The sequence below is a fragment of the Salmo salar genome, chromosome 24, assembly GCF_965601325.2.
Source record: "Salmo salar chromosome 24, fSalSal1, whole genome shotgun sequence".
Classification (NCBI taxonomy): Eukaryota; Metazoa; Chordata; class Actinopteri; order Salmoniformes; family Salmonidae; genus Salmo; species Salmo salar.
The window spans coordinates 17,826,688-17,852,650 of NC_138314.1; the positions used below are offsets into that span (position 1 = coordinate 17,826,688).

General features: G+C 42.6%; 1 protein-coding gene across 1 annotated transcript in view; it reads right to left on the bottom strand.

The window, feature by feature from the left end:
* The window catches only part of LOC106584983 (sialate:O-sulfotransferase 2), a 97,866-nt gene that overhangs the window by 10,628 nt on the left and 61,275 nt on the right, over window positions 1-25,963 (bottom strand). Inside the window, exons 3-6 of the mRNA XM_014170690.3 lie at window positions 21,377-21,491; window positions 7,612-7,796; window positions 4,912-5,033; window positions 3,956-4,130 (exon numbers count right to left, since the gene is read on the bottom strand). Of these exons, the coding sequence (XP_014026165.1) occupies window positions 3,956-4,130; window positions 4,912-5,033; window positions 7,612-7,796; window positions 21,377-21,491 (597 nt within the window). The remainder of the gene's footprint in view (window positions 1-3,955; window positions 4,131-4,911; window positions 5,034-7,611; window positions 7,797-21,376; window positions 21,492-25,963) is intronic.

Consider the following 25,963-nt stretch of genomic DNA (forward strand, 5'->3'; position numbering starts at 1 on the left):
TCTACTATAGAAAAGTACATCTTACTAGGGTCAGGACATGACAATAAGTATTCAGACCCTTTACTCAGTACTTTGTTGAAGCACCTTTGGCAGCGATTCCACTTCGAGTCTTCTTGCTTATGACGTTACAAGCTTGGCACACCTGTATTTGGGGAGTTTCTCCCATTCTTCTCTGCAGATCCTCTCAAGCTCTGTCAGGTTGGATGGGGAGCGTCGCTGCCTAGCAACTTTCAGGTCTCTCCAGAGATATTCGATCCAGGCTCTGGCTGGGCCACTCAAGGACATTCAGAGACTTGTTGGAAGGTGAACCTACACCCGAGTATGAGGTCCTGAGTGGTCTGGAGCAGGTTTTCATCAAGGATCTCTCTCTGTATTTTGCTCCATTCATCTTTCACTCGAGCCTGACTAGTCTCCCAGTCCCTGCCGCTGAAAAAATGCCCCACAGCATGATGCCATGCTTCACTGCAGGGATGGTGCAAAGTTTCCTCCAGATGTTACGCTTGGCATTCAGGCCAAATAGTTCAATGTTGGTTTCATAAAACCAGAGAATCTTGTTTCTCATTGTCTGAAAATCCTTTTGGTGCTGTTTGGCAAACTCCAAGCGTGCTGTCATGTGTCTTTTACTGAGGAGTGGCTTCCGTCTGGCCATTCTACTATAAAGGCCTGATTGGTGGAGTGCTGCAGAGATGGTTATCCTTCTGGAAGGTTCTCCCATCCCCACAGAAGAACTCTGGAGCTCTGTCAGAATGACCATCGGGTCCTTGCTCACCTCCCTGACCAAGGCCCTTCTCCCCCGATTGCTCAGTTTGGCCAGCCGGCCAGCTCTAGGAAGAGTCTTGGTGGTTCCAAACTTCTTCCATTTAAGAATGATGGAGGCCAATGTGTTTTTGGGGTCCTTCAATGCTGCAGACATGTTTTGGTACCCTTCCCCAGAGCTGTGCCTCGACACAATCCTGTCTCAAAGCTCTTCATACAATTCCTTCGACCTCTAGGCTTGGTTTTTGCTCTAACATGCACTGTCAACTGAAGGACCTGAAGGTGTCTGTGCCCTTCCAAATGATGTCCAATCAATTTAATTTACCACAGGTGGACTCCAATCAAGTTGTAGAAACATCTCAAGGATGATCAATGGAAACAGGATTCACCTGTTTAAAAAATATATATATACATAAAAAATCTAAAAACCTGTTTTCGCTTTGTCATTATGGAGTATTGTATGTAGATTTAAGAGGGGGAAATAATATTTTATCCACTTCAGAATATGGGTTGTAACGTAACAATATGTAGAAAAGGTCAAGGGGTCTGAATACTTTCCGAATGTAGTGGTGTAATAATGTTATATGATGTAATGTTTTATATGTAATGTAAGTGCCTTAATGTATTTGGACCTCAGGAAGAGTCACTGCTGCCTTGGCTAATGGGGACCCCTAACAAATACAAATACAATGACACTCTTGAACTAGAGATTGCTTCATATGTCTGTATATGTGCAGGAACTTGTATCACCCTTGATACAAGTTCCTGCTTAGCAACAGTGTAATGTGATGTACTACAAGGCAAAGGCCTGTGAGTAACATCACTGCGGTGGTGTAAAGTACTTAAGTAAAAATATATTAAAGTAATACTTAAGTAGTTTGTTGGACTTTACTTTACTATTCATATTTTTTGACAACTTTTACTTTTACTTCACTACATTACTAAAGAAAATAATGTATTTTTTACTCCATACATTTTCCCTAACACCCAAAAATACTCGTTACATTTTCAATGCTTAGCAGGACAGGATTTTTTTTTCAAATTCACACACTTGTGTGCTGTCTGGTTTGCTTGATATAAGGAATTTTACATTATTTATACTTTTACTTTTACTGTTGATACTTAAGTATATTTTAGCAATTACATTTACTTGTAATACTTAAGTATGTTTAAAACCAAATACTTTTAGACTTTTACTCAAGTAGTATTTTACTGGATGACTCATTTTTACTTGAGTCTTTACTTTTACTCAAGTATGACAATTGAGTACTTTTTCCACCACTGTGTGACTGCAGGACTTGGTTGGTGTGAGAGCAGCCCTGTGGTGGTTATGATGTTGCAATTCTGGAGACTGTTTAAGGAAGCAAGAGATGTTACAATACGTCAGCTTGTGTTCTGGGACAGCTGTTGATGCACAGGCTTTCGTCATACTGGAGCAGAAAATAAAGTTCACATGAAACATGGCCAGTGATTAAGAAACAAAGAATTGTGTAATTTACATAGCCAATGCATCAATTTTTTAAATATATTTGACTGTTTTTTATTGTATCCTTATATAATATGACTGGTCCAGAACAGTATGTTGTTGTACATTGTTTATTAGAGCCTCTATTTCCAGTTCTGAATGTAAGAAGAGCTGCTGCAGCAGTAGGGCAGCATTGCTCACAGCCTCTCTGGGCATCCATCCACTGAGGTGAGGGAAGCATCCATGGTGATGGTAAAGTGTAGTGTAAAGTGTGGTGTATCGCAGGGCAGCTCTCTAGGCCCTCTACTCTTTTTTTATTTTTACCAATGACCTGCCATGTGTGTCCATGTATGCTGATGATTTAACCATATGCGCATCAGCAACCACAGCTAATGAGTCACTGAAACCCTTAACGAGAGTCTTATCTTTAAAATGGTGTAAAATAGTCATATTTTTGAAAAATTGAAGTAATAGCATATCTAAGGATTTGAATAACGCGCCACAGGATTCAACTGGCTGTTGAGTAGGTGGGACGCAAGCGTCCCACCTAGCCCATAGAGGTTAACAAAGAGTTGCAGTCAGTTTTGGAATGGGTGGCCAGTAATAAACTAACCCTGAAAATCTCTAAAACTAAGAGCATTGTATTTGGTACAAATCATTCCTTAAGTTCAAAACCTCAGCTGAATCTGGTAATGAATGGTGTGACTGTTGAACAAGTTGAGGAGATTAAATAACTTAGTGTTACCTTAGATTGTAAACAGTCATGGTCAAAACATATAGATTCAATGATTGTAAGGATGAGGAGATATCTGTCCGTAATAAAGAGTTGCTCTGCTTTTTTGACACCACACTCCACAAAGCAAGTCCTGCAGGCTCTAGTTTTATCTTATCTTGATTATTGTCCAGTCATATGGTCAAGAGCTGCAAAGAAAGACCTGGCTAAGCTGCAGCTGGCCCAGAACAGAGCGGCACGTCTTGCTCTTCATTGTAATCCGAGGGCTAATATTAATACTATGCATTCCAGTCACTCTTGGCTAAGAGTTGAGGAAATTCCAAATTGTTTGCATAGTTAATTTACACACAGCACTGACACACACACTTACCCCACCAGACATGCCACCAGGAGTCTTTTCACAGTCCCCAGGTCCAGAACAAATTCAAGGAAATGTACAGTATTATACAGAGCCATGAGTGCATGGAACTCCCTTCCATGTTATATAGCGCAAGTGAACAGCAAACCTGGTTCCAAAAAACTAATAAAGCAACACCTCACGGCACAACACCTCTCCCCCATGTGACCTACTTGTTGTGTGTATGTACTTATAGATGCACACACACACTACATGTTAATGTTTTTAAATGTAAATTGTAATGTCTTTTATCTGCAATGTATTTTTTGTTATTTATCGGACCCCAGTAAGACTAGCTGTCACCATTGGTGTCGGCTAATGGGAATCATAATAAATCAAATCAACTGGTGATGGTGTGAAAGCAGTGGGCTAGCTGTTTCACAAGAACACTCTCACCCATGCTCAGAAACACTGTACACAAATGGTTTCCTGTACCACTTCCAGCACTCTGCCATTCTCATCAAAAGCATCAAAACAAATATATGGAAATCCATCCTTTAATATGAATAACATTGGTAATGGTAATTGATGTAGTTAGATCCAGTCACTACAACTAGAGAGGGCTTAGAAGGATGAGGTCAGTGGCAGATAGTGGCTTGTTTACCTTGGACCTGTGTCTGGTACACCACAAAGTACTCGTCATTCCCACAGCTCTCAAACTCCTCGCCATGGCAGCGGTGCAGGCACATGTCCTCATCCTCCATCTCATGGAGGGAGAAGTGGGGGGTGGGGAACCCACAGAGACACCTGTCTCCAGCCAGGACCGCTAGGGATAGCTCCTGGAGGACAGGAAGGAGGGAGCACAGGGACATCAGAGAGAGAAAGATGATGTATACGCATATGATACACACACTCCCACACTGTAAAAAATAATCTAGTTGTTTCAACAAGTTATTATTAAGTAACTAGTTCCACAGCCTTTTTTGGTTTACTCAACTTTTCGGTCCATGTGTTACCTGAACTTAAAATGTTTAGCTGTAACTTGAGAAAACTTAGGCAAAAACTCAGTAAATGTAAAATGGTGTGTTTGCTCAACTTGTCTCACATGTTCATTCAACTATAAGGCTGTGGAACTGGTTACAGACACACACACACAGCACACACACACACACACACACACACACACACACACACACACACACACACACACACACACACACACACACACACACACACACACACACACACACACACACACACACACACACACACACACACACACACACACACACACACACACACACACACACACACACACACACACACACACACACACACACACACACACACACACACACACAGTGCTTTTAACATACAATGTTTTCAACTTAAATATTTGACACACATTGACATCACATTGGCGTCTTACATCAGCACTTACTTAATAATGAATAGTTGAAACAACTCAATTTCTTTTACAGTGGAAGCATGTGCAGGCACACATACACATGACATGTACGCACACATGCACATAACACAAATACACCTGCTCTCACTCAAACAGTACCAAGCAAACAGACATCACAATCTCACACATCACAATATGTACATTTCCCTTACCTTCTCCGTGCACATGTCCACACACTTCTCCACTGACATGTTCTGGATGACAGCGCTGATGGGCAGGGCCAGGGTGATGTTGTCAGGCCTGTGGAAGCACCCCTTAAAGATGGCACTCCCATCTGAACCAAGGACAAACACAACATACTAGATTAGTATCAATCACTAACACATTTTCATGTGTGTTCTGACTGAACAAAGCTTTCAGTTTGACCCCTATAGTACATTTTACATTTACATTTGAGTAATTTAGCAGACGCTCTTATCCAGAGCGACTTACAGTAGTGAATGCATACATTTCATACATTTTTTTCTCCGTACTGGTCCCCCGTATCCACTGACCCCTCCCTTGGCCTCACTAGGAACCTAACAGCAAATAACAGGCCCAGCCATACTGTAGAACAGCAAATAACAGGCCCAACCGTACTGTAGAACAGCAAATAACAGGCCCAGCCGTACTGTAGAACAGCAAATAACAGGCCCAGCCATACTGTTGAACAACAAATAACAGGCCCAGCCATACTGTTGAACAACAAATAACAGGCCCAGCCATACTGTAGAACAGCAAATAACAGGCCCAGCCATACTGTAGAACAACAAATAACAGGCCCAGCCATACCGTAGAACAGCAAATAACAGGCCCAGCAAATAACAGGCACATTGACACTCTCGCTCGCTCTCTCTGTCTCTCAGTTCAGCTATTCTCTGTCAATAAGACCATCTTCCTCTATCTTCTCCGCCTGTCGTCTCACAAAAGACACCCTTTCCTTTTTTGATAATGAAATGTTTCATTGGAGCTTCCTCGGCTAGCGTGTCACTTAACTATTGTCACGATTCCCACCGACGGTGGCGCCCCCTCCTGCTCGGGTGGCGCTCGGCGGTCGTCGTCACTGGCCTATTAGCTACCACTGATTCCCTTTTTTGGTTTTCCCTTTTTTGGTTTTGTGCACCTGTGTTTAGTTTGGGTAATTAGCGGGGCTATTTCATTTAGCTGGTGTGTGAGTGTACACTAAATACGCCACTACCCTGTGCTCGCTGCTTCCTGTGTCTCATTCCTTCACCACGACTACCAAGCCATTACAACTATATAAATTATCAGCTCAGGGCCCAAGAACTAGAGCACCTTTCTAACTGTATTAGGTCTGTGTGTCTGACTCATCATGGTAAAATATCATAGATGCAAATATTAAGCTGCATGAAGTGCATGTATGTTAGCCTAGGTCTAATGTGTGGGGAGACTACACATGATCTTTCTGATTTAGTATTACAAATAGGTATATAAAGATAGGGGAAAGGGACATGATAACGGGAAAGGAAAGGGTGAAAGAGAGGTAGGAGTTTTTACTCAGAAAACTGGGTCTTATGTCTCTACAAACGTTCTGCTGCTGATCAGAGGGGAAAATGGGAGGCTGCACTGTTTCCCAGGCAACCTGATGATAACAGTCTGCAGTGCAGAGGACAACAGAGGGCAAAACATTCTCCCGTTCATTTCCTCTTTTGAAGCATGCAGCAGGGTTCTTGTCACATGATTACTGCGATCAGGGTCAGAGGTGTCAGAGCATGCTCAAACACATTTGAAAAAGAGCAATGCTCAGCCATCTGGAATATGCATGCTTCCGCAAACAGGAAAAAAGGAGAAATAACAACAATTACAGGACAGTGTTGTTATTTTAACCCTGAATATAAACAAACTTGGAGCCTTTGCCAATAGATATATTACCATAGACTGTGGATTGGTGTCTATGTGCTTATCGTTTAAGAGACCTAGGAGATAGTAGAAGTGGGGGAGGAGGAACATTTTGAGAGGGAGTAAAAGGAGAGGGAGGAGGTGCACACTACCCTGTTGCCTCTGAACATCCTATCACACTTAACTACCTGTCCCACCCATAGACATTAAAATCATAGTGATAACGCGGACATCATCCATGTATTCCTGTGGAAAACTCCTGATGGTGTATGAAGCCGGAAGTATTTGAATTTGAAGTGTGCTATATTGCTGAATGGGCCTGAATGGCACCAAAAAAAATCGCTAAGGATCATGTGGTCGTTTTCATCCTGCCTGAGAGAGTCAACCGGAAGCCTCCTCGTAGCCTGCCGGCCCGTGATTGGTCTATGTCAGCACGTGGTCCTGTGTGACGATAAATGTAGTAGTATTTAATGAAATATCTAGATTTGTATTAAACTTTAAAATAATTCACTGTGGGGATCAAACTTGATAATTTTAGAGTCCAACACGGCTGTCTTGATTTTTTTGATTTAGCCCTTTGGCGATCGTAGGCTTTCTAGGGCAGACCAGGGTTTTTGTTCTCACAAAACGAGAGCCGTGTTAAAGTGAAAAACACGTCTCGCTGGGCTAGGTAGCACAGCTCTTTGGGGGAAAAGTAAACAACTAAACCGGGTTGCACCCGACCCTGGCAAAAGTATTCACCGTCAAAACCACCAAAAACTAAATATTTTATTAGCATAATTTATTAGCATTGATTGCAAAACAGTGCCAGGGACCTATAATGGGTTTTTTTGCATTTTAGCCTATAATATGAGGTAGAAGTCAGTCATGTTGAAAGAGAACAGCACTGTGGTATGATTGCCTGGCTGCTCCTATCAGTACCCCTCTGTGTGTCATTGTGTGGGGTGCACCATGCCCCCTTAGTGGAGTACCCATGCCCAGGTGGAGTGTGGTGATAGGTGGTTAAAGCTCACAGTGGCGCGCTGACTCCTGGCTCAGCTCCAGTCTGTAGATGGACAGGCGATTGGCCCCTCCACACAGGTTGCCCTTGTCGCCCTTACATTGCATGATGCATTCACTCTCAGAGGTGTTGGGGGCCTGAATCTTGTGGCCACAGTAGCACTCTGCCCCAAACTCTAGGCCTGAATACAGGTATCCCCTGGTGAAAGGAAAACAGAGGGGGTTAACATGTTAATATCATCAATAATGGGGGGGATCACGTGCCCCTTGAACAAGGTGGCCGCATGAACTGACAGCTCCCCTCAAGTAATTTCCAATTCTTATTCTTACCTTCACTTCAAGTTAACCTGTTAGGGCTAGGGGGCAGTATTGACACGGCCGGATAAAAAACGTACCCGATTTAACCTGGTTACTACTCCTGCCCAGTAACGAGAATATGCATATAATTATTGGCTTTGGATAGAAAACACCCTAAAGTTTCTAAAACTGTTTGAATGGTGTCTGTGAGTATAACAGAACTCATATGGCAGGCCAAAACCTGAGAAGATTCAATGCAGGAAGTGGCCTGTCTGACAAATTGTGATTCATCTTGGCTCTTTTTATTGAAGACTGAGGATCTTTGCAATAACGTGACACTTCCTACGGCTCCCATAGGCTCTCAGAGCCCGGGAAAAAGCTGAACGATATCGAGGCAGGCTCTGGCTGAAACACATTATCGCTTTTGGCAAGTGGCCGATCAGAGTACTATGGGCTTAGGCGCGTGCCCGAGTCGACCAAATGCTTTATTTTCTTTCGTCTGTTTACCTAAACGCAGATTCCCGGTCGGAATATTATCGTTTTTTTATGAGAAAAATGGCATAAAAATTGATTTTAAACAGCGGTTGACATGCTTCTAAGTACGGTAATGGAATATTTAGAATTTTTTTGTCACAAATTGCGCCATGCTCGTCACCCTTATTTACCCTTTTGGATAGTGTCTTGAACGCACTAACAAAACGCCGCTGTTTGGATATAACTATGGATTATTTTGAACCAAACCAACATTTGTTATTGAAGTAGAAGTCCTGGGAGTGCATTCTGACGAAGACAGCAAAGGTAATAACATTTTTCTTATAGTAAATCTGACTTTGATGAGTGCTAAACTTGCTGGGTGTCTAAATAGCTAGCCCTGTGATGCCGGGCTATCTACTGAGAATATTGCAAAATGTGGTTTCACCGAAAAGCTATTTTAAAATCGGACATATCGAGTGCATAGAGGAGTTCTGTATCTATAATTCTTAAAATAATTGTTATGCTTTTTGTGAACGTTTATCGTGAGTAATTTAGTAAATTCACCGGCAGTGTTCGGTGGGAATGCTAGTCACATGCTAGTCACATGCTAATGTAAAAAGCTGGTTTTTGATATAAATATGAACTTGATTGAACAAAACATGCATGTATTGCATAACATAATGTCCTAGGGTTGTCATCTGATGAAGATCATCAAAGGTTAGTGCTACATTTAGCTGTGGTTTGGGTTTATGTGACATTATATGCTAGCTTGAAAAATGGGTGTCTGATTATTTCTGGCTGGGTACTCTGCTGACATAATCTAATGTTTTGCTTTAGTTGTAAAGCCTTTTTGAAATCGGACAGTGTGGTTAGATTAACGAGAGTCTTATCTTTAAAATGGTGTAAAATAGTCATATGTTTGAAAAATTGAAGTTTTTGCATTTTTGAGGAATTTGAATAACGCGCCACGGGATTACACTGGCTGTTGAGTAGGCATCCCACCTAGCCCATAGAGGTTAACGAGAGTCTTGTCTTTAAAATGGTGATACCCCCTGTCCGGGGGTATCATCGGATGTGGCCACAGTGTCTCCTGACCCCTCCTGTCTCAGCCTCCAGTATTTATGCTGCAGTAGTTTATGTGTCGGGGGGCTAGGGTCAGTCTGTTATATCTGGAGTATTTCTCCTGTCTTATCCGGTGTCCTGTGTGAACTCAAGTATGCTCTCTCTAATTCTCTCTTTCTTTCTCTCTTTCTTTCTTTCACTCTCTCGAACCTGAGCCCTAGGACCATGCCTCAGGACTACCTGGCATGATGACTCCTTGCTGTCCCCAGTCCACCTGGCCGTGCTGCTGCTCCAGTTTCAACTGTTCTGCCTGCGGCTATGGAACACTGACCTGTTCACCGGACGTGCTACCTGTCCCAGACCTGCTGTTTTCAACTCTCTAGAGGCAGCAGGAGCAGTAGAGATACTCTCAATGATCGGCTACGAAAAGCCAACTGACATTTACTCCTGAGGTGCTGACTTGTTGCACCCTCGACAACTACTGTGATTATTATTATTTGACCATGCTGGTCATTTATGAACATCTGAACATCTTGGCCATGTTCTGTTATAATCTCCACCCGGCACAGCCAGAAGAGGACTGGCCACCCCTCATAGCCTGGTTCCTCTCTAGGTTTCTTAGTAGGTTTTGGCCTTTCTAGGGAGTTTTTCCTAGCCACCGTGCTTCTACACCTACATTGCTTGCTGTTTGGGGTTTTAGGCTGGGTTTCTGTACAGCACTTTGATATATCAGCTGATGTAAGAAGGGCTATATAAATAAATTTGATTTTATTTGATTTGAGGAAGACCAAGAACAAGGAGAGTAATCTCTAATGAAATTCGGGCGACTGTGGTGGACCATATGGTTAACCATGGTTTGACTTTGAGAGATGCTGTGTAGAGAGTGCAGCCCAATCTGAGCCGCTTCACCGTAGCATCCATCATCCAGACGTTCCAAAATGAGAATAGGTATGCACTGCAGACATTGAACCTATCTACTACTTTTACTACTTGTCAGTAGTACAACATAAAGCACAGCATGGGGAAACAGAGTAAATGTTTCATGTATTACTGTATGTATAAAATTGGGAGCTATACTACTTTGTAACATGTTTATCTTGTATACTGAACTACTGCAGTGTTTACTGTACTGTATGCTATTTTGTTTTTGTTCAACTGAAAGATGGTAACCACATGGTGGTAGAACGCGTCCATTTACAGACAAACAGGAGGCTGCCATTGTGCAAATGGTAGTTGAAAATAATGTCAACAACAGATTATTGAAAACCCTACCATCTTCCATGATTTTGATTGCTGTGTTTCATTTTGCAAGAATTCTGTGGGGTTTGGGGGAATTGGCTAACGGTTTAGTGTTTTGTGTTTAGAGTACCTGAAACGGTTCAGCAAACGTGTGTTAACAATTGGGAAAAACTGTAACTTATTTCCGGATATCTTCGGACCTACCCACAATTAACTTTTCTCAACATCATATGGAGGATCTACTCTGTGCTACTGAGTTTGTATGCCAGCTCGGTAGCTAGCTCAAGCTGGCTAACGTTAGCCACACCTCATGCTCTTCACAGACTTTGTGGTTGTGTGATCTAGTGGGAACCCGTTAGCACTGCAGACTCTGGTGCCTTCTTGCCGTGGGCTCAAAAGAAAAGAGAAAATTGTGTCCTTTTTGTTTTGTCAACTGCTCAGTATGTTCTTTCTGAAGTAGGCTATGGACATTTTGTAACTTTTTCCACCTTTGCTTAGTGCTAGTGCGCTAGCTGACTGACATCTGGAATCTATCTATTTTGGATAAGAGCAAATGTTATTTGGATAAATAGCTTATGTTAGCTGGCTGGCTAGCTTGCTAAGTTAAATGCATGTAGCTAACATTATTTTATGTTTGGTTAGATGGTGTTATGTACACTACCAGTCAGTTTGGCGTTTTAGGCTGGGTTTCTGTACAGCACTTTGAGATATCAGCTGATGTAAGAAGGGCTATATAAATACATTTTATTTGATTTGAATAGCAGCGGAAAAAGCCTCAGAGAAACAACTAGCTTCAGAAAAAGCTAGTGCCATTAGCCAGGAGCATGAGGACTGTCCCTTCCCGAGGCCCAACAACTGCCAACCTCATCCTCTGTCGAAGACATCCTTTCTGAGCTGTGATAGGGGACAAAGTGACAACCCTGGGGATTGCCTTGCCTGACATCAACAACAAGATAGCCATCAACGTGGGGCGCCTGGATGAGCCAGAGTGGGGAATACAGTCATTGGAAAACTCAATGGCAGATGCAGTGAAAACAATATCATATGCTGAAAAGGAAACAGAGCATCTGGAAGAGAAAACAGAGGACCTGGAAAATAGGGGGTGAAGGAATAACTGTGTTCTAATAACCCTGTCCGAAAAAGAAGAGGGAAACATGTCACTGATCCGCTACCTACAACATAACCCCCCAGAGTGGCTCCACCTGTCCACCAACAGGCCCATAGAACTGGAGAGAGCTCACCGAGCACTGAGGCCCCCACCAGCAGCCAGACAACCACCGCGCCCAATCGCCATACGTTTCCTGAGATTTCACTGACAACGAATGAGTGCTACAGGTGGTGAAAATCAACGCCATTACAGTGTAAAACGCTAAACTCACCTTGCACCAAGACCTGTCAGCTGGAATACGTCGAAAGCGCTGAGAGTTTGACGAGGTGAAGAAACACTTCAATAACCAAGGCCTCTTCAGGGGATTGAAATACCCAAACGAGTTCAGGATTCTTCACCAATGAGCCCTGTCACACTTCAAAACTCCCGAAGAGGCAAATTGTCACGAATCCCACCGAAGGTGGCTCCCCTGCCTGCTCGGGCGGCGCTCGGCGGTCGTCGTCACCGACCTACTAGCCGCCGCTGATCCCTTTTTCCTTTTCGTTTGATATGTCTTATTGTTTGCACCTGTTCCTCATTTGGTCTTTTGATTTTGGTTATTTAAGCCTGGTTAGCCCGCCCAGTGTTGTGCGGGATTATTTTAGCGTCAGGTTGTGTTTTTGTAGTTGGATGTGCTGGCAATTTACTACTGTAATATTGTATGCATGCTGTGCACCTGTTTTGGGCACTTGGCATTTTTTCCACGCCGTTTGTGTTGGCGTCGATCGTGTTGTGTTTTTATTTAAATAAACACAAAGTTCCGTACCTCTGCTCTCTGCGCCTGACTCCTACCACCACTCCTAGCAACCGTCTGACACAAATAGGTTTTTGAAGGACAATCCTGGCCACCGAGAAACGGACCAATGACTAAAAGTGATTACTGTTATTACTATTGGAGGTGAGACAACATATCTGCCATCCAATAACCCAGCCGCCCCGCGAAATGTAATTATAGCCGTCTATTTATTATTTTTTGGGGCTGCGTGAGCGATAGGCCCTATAGCCTGACCTAGACCTGCTAAAGATTTTGCCTACTTTTATTTCCACATTTTTAGCCCCTTTTTCGATCTTGTTTCATCACTGCAACTCCCCAAAGAGCTCGGGAGGCGAAGGTCGAGTCATGCGTCTTCCGAAACATGACCCGCCAAGCCACGCTTCTTAACACCCGCCCGCTTAACCCGGAAGCCAGCCGCACCAATGTGTCGGAGGAAACACCGTTCAACTGATGACTGTAGTCAGCATGCTGGCACCCGGCCCGCCACAAGGAGTCGCTAGAGCGCGATGAACCAAGTAAAGCCCTCCCGGCCATACCATCCCTTAACCCACGCGAAGCTGGGCCAAATGTGCGCCACCCTATGGGACTCCCGATCAAGGCCGGTTGTGATACAGCTGCTTGGGAGGCGACTTACTTCCCCTTTTATGTCAAGTGAGAAAATTCACCATTTACAGGATGTTATCTTGTTTGTAGAACATATAGGCTATTTGGCAGACAAAGTGATCAGACACTGTGTGAATTCAATATTTGGCCTATAGCTTACTTTTTAATTTAAAGTCGACGGGACTGTAGTGGAGAAGGTTGAAAGTTTTAAGTTCCTCGGTGTACACATCACGGACAAACTGAATTGGTCCACCCACACAGACAGCGTGGTGAAGAAGGCGCAACATCGCCTCTTCAACCTCAGGAGGCTGAAGAAATTTGGCTTGTCACCAAAAACACTCACAAACTTTTACAGATGCACAATCGAGAGCATCCTGTCGGGCTGTATCACCGCCTGTTACGGCAACTGCTCCGCCCACAACCGTAAGGCTCTCCAGAGGGTAGTGAGGTCTGCACAAGGCATCACCGGGGGCAAACTACCTGCCCTCCAGGACACCTACACCACCTGATGTCACAGGAAGGCCAAAAGGATCATCAAGGACAACAACCACCCGAGCCACTGCCTGTTCACCCCGCTATCATCCAGAAGGCGAGGTCAGTACAGGTGCATCAAAGCTGGGACCGAGAGACTGAAAAACAGCTTCTATCTCAAGGCCATCAGACTGTTAAACAGCCATCACTAACATTGAGTGGCTGCTGCCAACATACAGACTCAATCTCTAGCCACTTTAATAATTAATAATTGGATGTAATAAATGTATCACTAGTCACTTAAACAATGCCACTTTATATAATCTTTACATACCATACATTACTCATCTCATATGTATACACTGTACTCTGTACCATCTACTGCATCTTGCCTATGCTGTTCGGCCATCGCTCATCCATATATTTATATGTACATATTCTTAATCATTCCTTTACACTTGTGTGTATAAGGTATTTGTTGTGAAATTGTTAGATTACGTGTTAGATATTACTGTACGGTCGGAACTAGAAGCACAAGCATTTCGCTACACTCGCATTAACATCTGCTAACCATGTGTATGCAACCAATAAAATTTAATTTCATTTCATTTGTACAATTGGACCCATAGCACTTTCGAATGGCTAGATGTTCTTTACCATTCGGCCATCAGATTTGCCACCAATGCACCTTATAGGACACATCACTGCACTCTATACTCCTCTGTAAACTGGTCATCTCTGTATACCCATCGCAAGACCTACTGGTTGATGCTTGTTTTTAAAACCCTCTTAGGCCTCACTCCCCCTATCTGAGATACCTACTGCAGCCCTCATCCTCCACATACAATACCCGTTCTGCCAGTCACATTCTGTTAAAGGTCCCCAAAGCACTCACATCCCTGGGTCACTCCTCTTTTCAGTTCGCTGCAGCTAGCGACTGGAACGAGCTGCAAAAAACACTCAAACAGGACCGTTTTATCCACATCTCTTCATTCAAAGACTCAATCATGGACACTCTTACTGACTGTTGTGGCTGCTTTGCGTGACGTATTGTTATCTCTACCCTCTTGCCCTTTGTGCTGTTGTCTGTGCCCAATAATGTTTGTACCATATTTTGTGCTTCTACCATGTTGTGCTGCTGCCATGTTGTGTCGCTACCATGTTGTTGTCATGTGTTGCTACCATGCTGTGTTTTCATGTGTTGCTGCCATGCTATGTTGTTGTTTGAGGTCTCTCTTTATGTAGTGATGTGTGTTTTATCCTATATTTTTGTCCTATATTTTTTTATTTATTGTAATTCTCCGTCCCCGCAGGAGGCCTTTTGCCTTCTGGAAGGCCATCATTGTAAATAAGAAGTTTTTCTTAGCTGACTTGCCTAGGTATAATAAAAATAAAAATAAAATTTAACTTTCAGATCACGCCTTTGTCCGCCTTCGCTTTGACCTCTGTAAAAACATCCCGAGGTCAAAGACCTGGAAATTCAACACCTCCATGTTATGAAACAACGCATTCCATTCATTGGTCACTAAATGGATAGACAACTACTGTACTCACAAGACAAGAAAGACTCTCCTGTTTCTCCGGCCACAATGTGGGACGCTGCCAAAGCCACACTAAGAGGTCAGTGCCACCTGGAGTCAACCTAAAGCAGCCAAAGTCAACCTAACAGTGTTGCTTGTCCTTCCGGCCCATAAGCTTGCTGGATTTCGACTACAGCATAATTACCAAATTGCTCGCCAAAGACTAAACACTCCTCTTTCCAAAATAACAAAAAAGTACCAAACTAGATTTACTAGAGACAGATAGTCTTCTGATTACTTTCGCCATCTTTTTGATATTATAGATCAAGTAAACGCACAGAAGACCCCTGTCCTGCTGGCTTCACTGGATGCTGAGATTGCGTTCAACAGGATGGAGTGGAGCTTTCTGTTCTCAGTCTTAGAAAAGTTCAATATGGACCCAAACTTTATTAAAGGATGCTCGCTGTCCCCTCTGCTCTACGTATTGGGGGTGGAGCCTTTGGTGGAGTTGATAAGGAGCAATCCAAGTATTATGGGTGTTTATGCAGGCGGCCTTCAGCACAAGATTTCACTCCACGCGGAGGATGTCTTGCTCTACATATCGCACATCCTGAGAAATCAAGAGGACAAGTACATTAGAGTGTCTAGTTTGAGAAACAGACGCCTCACAAGTCCTCAACTGGCAGCTTCATTAAATAGTACCTGCAAAACACCAGTCTCAACATCAACAGTGAAGAGGCAACTCCGGGATGCTGGCCTTCTAGGCATCTTAATCTTTTATTTTTATTGGCCAGTCTGAGATATGGCTTTTTCTTTAAATATACTATTTAATAAAGCTGACAGTTGAGGACTTGTGAGGCGTCTGTTTCTCAAACTAGACACTCTAATGTACTTGTCCTCTTGCTCAGTTGGGCACCAGTGCCTCCCACTCCTCTTTCTATTCTGGTTAGAGCCAGTTTGCACTTTTCTGTGAAGGGAGTAGTACACAGCGTTGTACAAGATCTTCAGTTTCCTGGCAATTTCTCGCATGGAATAGCCTTCATTTCTCAGAACAAGAATAGACTGATGAGTTTCAGAAGAAAATTTGTTTCTTGCCATTTTGAGCCTGTAATCGAACCCACAAATGCTGACGCTCCAGATATTCAACTGGTCTAAAGAAGGCCAATTTTATTGATTCTTTAATCAGCACAACAGTTTTCAGCTGTGCTAACATAATTGCAAAAGGGTTTTCTAATGATCAATTAGCCTTTTAAAATGATAAACTTGGATTAGCTAACACAATGTGCCATTGGAACACAGGTGTGATGGTTGCTGATAATGGGCCTCTGTACGCCTATGTAGATATTCCATAAAAAAATCAGCCGTTTCCAGCTACAACAGTCATTTACATTTACATTAACAATGTCTACACTGTATTTCTGATCAACTTGATGTTATTTTAATGGACAAAAAACTACTTTTCTTTTTTTTAAAACAAGGACATTTCGAAGTGACGACAAACCCTTGAACGGTAGTGTAATGTATATGCATGTGTTTTGGAGTTGTAGAGAGATTACCAGATTTTTGCAATCTATACATACTGTACTGTACTTCTGCACACAAAATATTAGATGTACAGTTTGATATCACCCTGTGTCTCTATCTTCAGAATGCTCAGCAGGAATTTGTTCTGGATCCAGACATAGAAAATGTGTTTATGACTATCACATACTTTGATAAAAAATGTATTATCTACTGTGATCTTCTAATTCCTCTCCTACATTTAAAATGTGGATTGACCCGATTGTTAATTTTCTTCCTCTTTAAAAGCTCACTTATGACCTCTGCAAGAGACAGCCCAGGTCTAATGGACTCTGGTCTCCACTATTCAACTATATTTCAAACTGGACAGAGTGAATGGGGTGATTAAGGAAATGTGTGTATATACAGTACATGTTGTGTAAGGTGCTGTAAAACTAATTATCTGCTTGTTGTCTCAGCCAAAGCTGGAAATAGCTAACATGATCACAGATAGTGTTGCTGCAAATGTGATGTTTAATTATTTTTATTTTTTTATATTTGTCTGCCACATATGTGGAATGTGTTTTGTTTGTTGATTGAAAAATTAGAGAACTTAATAAAACTATATCATCAATAATAACAGAGAGGCTCTGTGTCACACAATAATATTCTGCATTGCTTGCAACATGATAAGAAATAAAAATGTTCCTACAGCAGCAATACTCTCAGGGCTTCTAGTACTGCCTGACAAACTGTAACCATCTTGTCTCACCAACTGCAGTCTGCAATATCTGACCAGAGGTAAGTGGTCTTGTATTTCAGAACTCGATTATGCATGCAGTAGCAAGACACACGTCAGCCTCTCTCTCAGCAGCTCTCTCTGCAGTCAGTCCAGTAATAGGGTGATTGACTCATAGACAGTCAGCTGGGTAACTAGCAGTATCCTCACTCGCCCTCTTCAAGATGAAGTGAGCCCTCTGGGTGGACAAGGGTGGGACCAGAGAGAGATTGCATGCATTAATACTACACCAAGACACCAGAGCTTTTTAAAGAAATACATTTTCCAGGGTGATGCTGATTACGAAGTCCATGCAGAGTACAATATTCTGGAAGGCTCTATCCATCAAACACACATGGCCTGTATACTCCTTGGGGTACAGTAACCTGGCAGTGGCACATGAGAGATGCATACTTGAGTCCTCTGAGTTCTTTAGAATGCCAATAGATGACCAACACTACACAGCCTTTACACAAAAAATGCTGGGTTTGTTAGGATGACCTAACTGCTGGGTTGCAGACATTGGGTCACTTAATTTGGTTGTTTTATTTTAAATCAGCAAAGTTGGATTGTTGATGTTGGAGTATTGTTACTGAGTTATTGCGATATGGCCCAGCGGGTCAGATCAGAAGACCGGAGGGGTGGCTTAGTAGGGGCGTGGCTTTCAGATAGTTCTTTTTGGCCACCAGTGAGAGTAAACGTAATTCTGGTTAATCTGTTCTGTTGTATTGTTATCACATGTTAAGGTTGAACACTGAAACCTTTGTAGCTTTAATGAAGCTTACTCACGTGTATGAGTTCCTCAAGAGCCTATGCATTTCCCAGTGTTGGGATAGTTACCACTTTGTTACAACATGTAAAAAAAAAATAGTTTGTACTCTTATTCACTAAAGAAGTGATACATCCTAGACGTCGAGTTATCAGCAGCAGCTGTAAACGTGGGCTAGGAAAGGACGGACAATCTCTTCAGAAAGACAGGGTACTACAACATATACATTCTACCACATGACGACGGTACTACAACGTAACCGTTCTACCACAAGACATATTGTTCAAAGGACAAGGGAGATCTCTGCTGGGCAACCCAACCTTCCATCTTCGACCAATCTATCGAAGCGCAGATCAGAGTAAATATTTCTTGCATTTTCCATTTCCAAATGGGCGGTTATTTAGAATGCATAACATTCTGTATTTACGATAGCATAGCTTCATAAGGTCCGATAGAGACCCAATCCTTTTGTTCCTCAGTCTTCCCGTGGTTTCATTCAAACCCAACCCCCTTTCTTTGTGTAACCAGCCGTCATATCGGTGCCGTCCGCTAGGGTCGTTTTCTTGTAAGACATAATTTGTAATCAATGTATGATCCATCCTGTGTACAGTATATGTAATTCTGTGTGATTATTTAGGTGTTTAGTAAATAAATAGTTAAACCAAATTTTGTATTGCTGATTCAACTGGTTAGCCAGGGTTTGTGAAGATAACCAAGAATTTTACGACGTTCAGATGAGACTGAATAAGGTGATGATTGATGCTGCTATTGATATAAAAGATTACCAGGTCTTTAAGAGTTTATTCGGAAGACAACAGCTCTATAAACCTTCTTCCGTGGTGCCCTAACTTCCTAGGTAATTACATTTACATGATTAGTTTAATCAGTTTAATCAGGTAATATTAATTACAGATAATTGATTTGATAAAATAGAATGTCATATATCACTTAATCCATAGCAAAGACATGACACTGTTAGTGAGCTTTTCTCCTTTGTCAAGATAATCCATCCACCTGACAGGTGTGGCATATCAAGGAGCTGATTAAACAGCATGATCATTACACATGTGCACCTTATGCTGGGGACAATAAAAGGCCACTCTAAAATGTGCAGTTTTGTCACACAAAACAATTTGGAATTTGGCAGTACGTCCAACTGGCCTCCCAAACGCAGACCATGTGTAACCATGCCAGCCCAGGACCTCCACATCTGGCATCTTCACCTGTGGGATCGTCTGAGACCAGCACAACCAAAGAATTTCTGCACAAACTGTCAGAAACCATCTTAGGGAAGCTCATCTGCGTGCTCGTCATTCTCACCAGGGACTGTAGTTGGGCGTTGTAACCAACATCAGTGGGCAAATGCTCACCTTCAATGGCCATTGGCACGCTGGAGAAGTGTGGTCTTCACGGATGAATCCCGGTTTCAACTGTACCAGGCAGATCACAGTCAGCGTGTATGGTGTCGTGTGGGCAAGCGGTTTGCTGATGTCAACATTGTGAACAGAGTGCCCCATGGTGAAGGTGGGGTTATGGTATGGGCAGGCATAAGCTACGGACAACGAACGTAATTACATTTTATTGATGGCAATTTGAATGCACAGAGATACCAAGGTGAGATCCTGAGGCCCATTGTTGTGCCATTCACCCACCGCCATCACCTTATGTTTCAGCATAATAATGCACGGCCCAATACCGCAAGGATCTGTACACAATTCCTGGAACTGAAAATGTCCCAGTTCTTCCATGGCCTGCATACTCACCAGACATGTCACCAATTGAGCATGTTTGGGATGCTCTGGATTGTATAACAGCATGTTCCAGTTCCCACCAAAACCAGCAACTTCGCACAGCCATTGAAGAGGAGTGGGACAGCATTCCGCAGGCCACAATCAACAGCCTGATCAACTGTATGCGAAGGAGATGTGTCGCACGGCAGGAATGGTGGTCACACCAGATACCGACTGGTTTTATGACCCACGGCCCTACCTTTCTTTTTAAGGTATCTGTGACCAAAAGATGCATATCTGTATTCTGAGTCATATGAAATCCATAGGTTAGGGCCTAATTTATTTATTTTAATTGACTGATTTCTTCATATGAACTGTAACTCAGTAAAATCTTTGAAATTGTTACATGTTGTGTTTATATATTTTTTCAGTGTAAATAATATATATTTTTTAATTCTCATTTTTCAGGGGGTGCCGCAGCACCCTTAGCACCTCTACGTCCCACAGCTATGGATTTGTCTGCATATGAGCAGCCTGCTCTGGGAGGGGTTGGAGGACAGAGAAAGAGAGAGGAGCAGAAGAGGAAGATGAAAACATGCTCTCTACTTCTCCTCTCTCTTCTCTCGTTGTCCTCCTCTCATTGTCCTCCTCTCTTTCTCTAGTAATGGAATGCATTGGGCTGAGCCATTGGGAGAAAGAGAGGGACAGTAGAAGGCAAGGTGGACTGGGAGAAATAGATGATTTGAATAAGAGATGATAGGAGGAGGACAGAGGTAGGCAAAGAGAGAGAAAGAGAGAAAGAGAGAGAAAGAGAAAGAGAGAGAGAAAGAGAGGGAGAGAGAGAGAGGGAGAAATAATGTGGAAAAAAGTATAGACACTACAGGTATAGAGAGCTAATGTGAAGGAGAGGAAGAGAGAGAGGGAGAGGGTGAGAGAGTATGATAGCTGGCACAAGGCCCTATATCCATTAGACAGGACTAATTTCATTCTGCCAGACATGTTAATCTACTACACACTGATCAGGTACACAACCTTTACTCCTCACTCCCACCCTGTGACTGTGTGTGTGTGTGTGTGTGCGTGTGTGTGTGTGTGTGTGTGTGTGTGTGTGTGTGTGTGTGTGTGTGTGTGTGTGTGTGTGTGTGTGTGGTGTGTGTGTGTGTGTGTGTGTGTGTGTGTGTGTGTGTGTGTGTGTGTGTGTTTGTATATGTGTATATGCGTGCCTGCGTGAGTGTGTGTGTTTGTAACATAAGCATTTTATATCCTGTCATTCCTCAGCCAAACAGTTACAGTAGTAATCACCAATGAATTTAGAAGTAACAAGGACAGTAAGCACACCAGAGGACATTTGATTGCTTGTTATGTCTTTGTACTGAATCGTCGTGTTTGTGAGTTTTAATATTCCCAGGCCTACCTTTCAGCACAGTTGTCCTGGCAACGGAAGACCGTCATTTTCTTGTAATCAAAAAAGGACACTCCCCTAAGTGCTCTTTTCGCTGTGTCGTCGATATAGCAGCCGATGTACTTCGCTGTAAGAGAGAAGAAGATAACATTTCTGATAATAAATCAAATATGCACAATTCAAGCAGACCAATGAATATTGTAGGAGACAAGAGAGAGAGGCAATAATACTGTTTTGGATAGTACATGTTTTGTTTAGCATGTAATTTCATAGTTGATGTGAGTAAAACATGCACATTTAGTACATTTCCAAAGGTAATTGCTTATTATTACAGCCATGGTCAATTCTGTAGAGACATTCTGTAAAATCAGTAAAACAACTTTAAAGTAAAATCCCAAATCATCAATCTGATCCATACAGTGTAGACATATTGAAGGGCAATGTTGCTGCTCAAGGAATCAACACCAGACTAGCATGTTGATTTATTTATAAAGACACACAACTCCTTCTAGTGGCCTGCTACTGCAATGGCACTCAGTACACTTCCTCCCTGACTTATTTGAAGTGAGTAAGGAGGGAGGGAGGGAAGGCTGGTTATGTTCTTCTGCAGTAGGACTGGTTGATCCTTCCACACTACCTTACTGCTCTGTCTGTGAAGTAGCATGTTGGATAGACCAATTCAAAACCCACACCATCTGTCCCCTGGGGTGGGGGGGGGGGGGGGGTGGGGGGGGGGTTGAACAATGCACATCCTAACCCACCACATTACTGTAATTGTAATGGTCTAAAAGGCAGTAGAGCGGCAGCATGTGGTGCTCTGTAGGACCTTGCAGTAATCTTCCTCCCAGACATAGCAGCAGAGTGGACTGATCACTAATCTGCTTTATGACAAAGGGAAGCAGTGATTTAGCTCAACTGAACTGCACTTCAATGGGCCTGTCCTTCCACCTTCCGTTTTTGTGCTGAGTTTATTAAATGAAATAATCAGATCAGCAGCCATACAAGGAAGCAGAGATACTATATCTATCTGCAAGTTGTGATGTAAGCACAGTCATGTGGCAAGACACAAATGTGAATTCTATACTGTACGAACAAATACTTTGTGTACACAGATGTATGGCAGGAGTGTAGGGTGTGTAGGGACACCACTCAGCCACCTGTATAGGGTTTTATTCAGGGCTGTGATGATAGTTACAATAGGCATCTCTCTAATTCAGAAGATCTGGTGCTGACAGGTGATGGATAGTGGTTCCATTTCAAACAGCTTTGTTTTTTCCTCTCGATTTCCCAAACAAATAACAGACATGTCAGAAACAATCTGCCTCTCTGAGTTTGTCGTCATAGTATGAGCTTATTGTCTCCCCTATCGTATCATGTTATTATCTTATCATATAATCTTATTATATACTATACAGTAATGTTCTCGCCTCATGAGGGATGTCAACAGATAAAATGTATCCGTACTGGATAACAATGATACCCTTGCTGGATTACTCCTTGAAACAGGGTAGATGAGGTGGTTGGATACAGGGGAAGACAGTATTTGGTTAATGTTTCTTTCAGACAGCGTGTGTGTGTGTGTGTGTGCGTGTGTTTGCATGTGCATACGTGTGCGTACCCTTGTGTGAATGGTGGGGAGCGGGTTGGGTGTGGCTGCTCTTGACGAGAACATGACAGGGGCCTGGAGTGTGATGAGGTGGCGGTGGGGGTGGTGGAGTACTGTGGCACATAGGAGTCATGGATGAAGTGGAGCAGTGTCGCTTTGAAAGCACTAATTACTCTTTCAGCTAGCACTCTGCTGTGGTCCTGTGGGGGTTACCACTTCACAGAGAAAGAACAGAGGGAGAGGAAGACAGGAAGAGAGAGAGAGAGAGAGAGATAGAGAGAGCAAGGACCTCCTAGACAGAGAGGACATACTACATGGAGACAAACTGAGGTCCTCTCGTATGATCTGATAATCCGTAGCAATAATACATGTACTATATACAGCCTGTTTGTGTTTCTCTCAATCAGAAAGATGGAAAACAATCATGTACCATATGAATACCACATGAATGTAACAAAAACAATCCCTGTGCAAATCAATTCCACTCAGGAACTGCTTGTGCTTGTAATACCTATTTCTCTAATTCAAAGGCTTACTATATGTAGGTATCCTTGTACTACGATGGTAATAACCATAGAGATTCTATCTCTATTATTATACTGCTGTCATCTGGTACAAATCCTACTATATACTTTAAAGTCCAGTATGGAGAGTGTAAAGATCATTGAAAAGGATAACATGATTAGGGCGGTGCACTATGCTGTGCACTTCTGGCACTCCCAGTCTGCTACCAGCAGCCAGCTTTGTGGAGTCCCATTCTAAATGAATCTACATCACTTCACAGGAGCTCAATCTAGCTCTTTTGGGGAAAGGTTCATTTCCATGGACATGCTACATATGGCCCATGAAAATGAGCAGTGCAGGATTTTACCCAAGATTGGAGATCTATGCTTATGACTGTGAGACTTTCAGAGACAGAGACAATACTTAAATGAGCAAATTATTTCAAGATATTTTGTGGTTTGGTTCCAAGTCATTTGTCTGTGGTATCTAGGTAATATTTACAATGTCACACCAGATGTTGCTAAGGATAGCTCCATTATGTAGGTGAATAATAACATATAGGGAAAACCTGCTATCACTGTAAAGCAGTACGTTCTGAATATCCCCCTCAATGAGTGTTGACTGACTGTGGGCAAGGAGGACCAGGGTGGGTGGCATCACTGAGCTAACTGAGCCCCTGGTTCTAGATCTCCCTGGGAGAGAGGTCTTCATCTCCCTGAAGCTACAAGCTCTCACAGTCTTAATCGACACATTTTTAAGTTGTTCCAAACATCACATTTTTAAGTGTTTAAGGTTAAGTTTAGGAATTAATTCCACATTTGTAAGGTTAGGGTTAAGTTTAGACATTAACTCTGAATGGTTAATGTAAGGGTTAAGGTTTGGGATAGGTTTAAAATAAAAAATATCAAAAACAACTTTCTTTTGCTGGATTCAAACATGCATCCGTTGGAATCAGAGGTAGAAGCTTAAGCCCATCCACCATCCCCATCCACAATGTCCTTGCAAAACCAAAATCTACTTGAAGGTAACAGTGCTCACTGTTGCCCCTAATAGACAGTTTCCACATCATCTCCCAACGTCCTCAGACATGGATGAACGTCAAATACTGGCTTGTATTACTGGTGACCTGCCTGTCCTGGAGGGGCATCACCTGAAGGGCTAATTAAATATCCAGTCACTTAAATGCTGCAGCAAATTTAAGTGACTGCCGTTTTGCCAAGGCCTCCAGTACAATAATACCCACATTCACCTTGAGCAACACTCTGAGGATGAATGTGTATTTGTCTATCCACAAATGCCTGTGTGTCTGTACATGTGGAATACTGTGCATTTCATAATGAACAGTGAATACTCAAGGGGCCATTTAACTTTGATAGTCACTTAAACGGATAGTATATTTCTTCAGGCTGTTGCAGTGAAATAATAAATTACTGTACTGTCTATAAACCTGTCATTTTTTATATAACATAAACAACTGGACCTACAGATGTAGGATTGTAATTTGAGCCAGCAACAGGACATGTGAATGATGTGGATTAAAATCAATGGACATTTTTGTAGGGGTTGAAACATTATTTGTAAGGGAAATTCAAGTCTGAAATTTCAAAGTGGAAATTACAAACTTCAGAAGCCTTTTAAACCTCAAATACACTACAAGTTTTACATTTACTGCATTGCAGGAAAGGTCTCCTGCAACAGGGTGATCAAATTAGGATCATAAATCTGTAAGTCAGAGGTGACTTTATGAGACAATGATTCTTATCTATAAAACCAAGCTGAGGGTGTCTAGTTAAATACACTACAGAACTAAAAGTATGTGGACACCTGCTCGTCGAACATCTAATTCCAAAATTATGGGCATTAATATGGACTTGGTCCCCCCCCTTTCTGCTGTAACAGCCTCCACTCTTCTGGGAAGACTTTCCACTAGATGTTGGAACATTGCTGCGAGGACTTGCTTCCATTCAGCCACAAGAGTATTAGTGATGTTGGGCGATTAGGCCTGGCTCGCAGTCAGCATTCCAATTCAACCCAAAGGTCTCGATGGGGTTGAGGTCAGGGTTCTGTGCAGGCCAGTCAAGTTCTTCCACACCGATCTCGACAAACCATTTCTGTGTGGACCTCGCTTTGTGCACCAGGGCGTTGTCATGTTGCCACAAAGTTGGAAGCACAGAATTGTCTAGAACGTCATTACAGTGGGGGAAAAAAGTATTTGATCCCCTGCTGATTTTGTACGTTTGCCCACTGACAAAGAAAGGATCAGTCTATAATTTTAATGGTAGGTTTATTTGAACAGTGAGAGACAGAATAACAACAAAAATATCCAGAAAAAACGCATGTCAGAAATGTTATCAATTGATTTGCATTTTAATGAGGGAAATAAGTATTTGACCCCCTCTCAATCAGAAAGATTTCTGGCTCCCAGGTGTCTTTTATACAGGTAACGAGCTGAGATTAGGAGCACACTCTTAAAAGGAGTGCTCTTAACC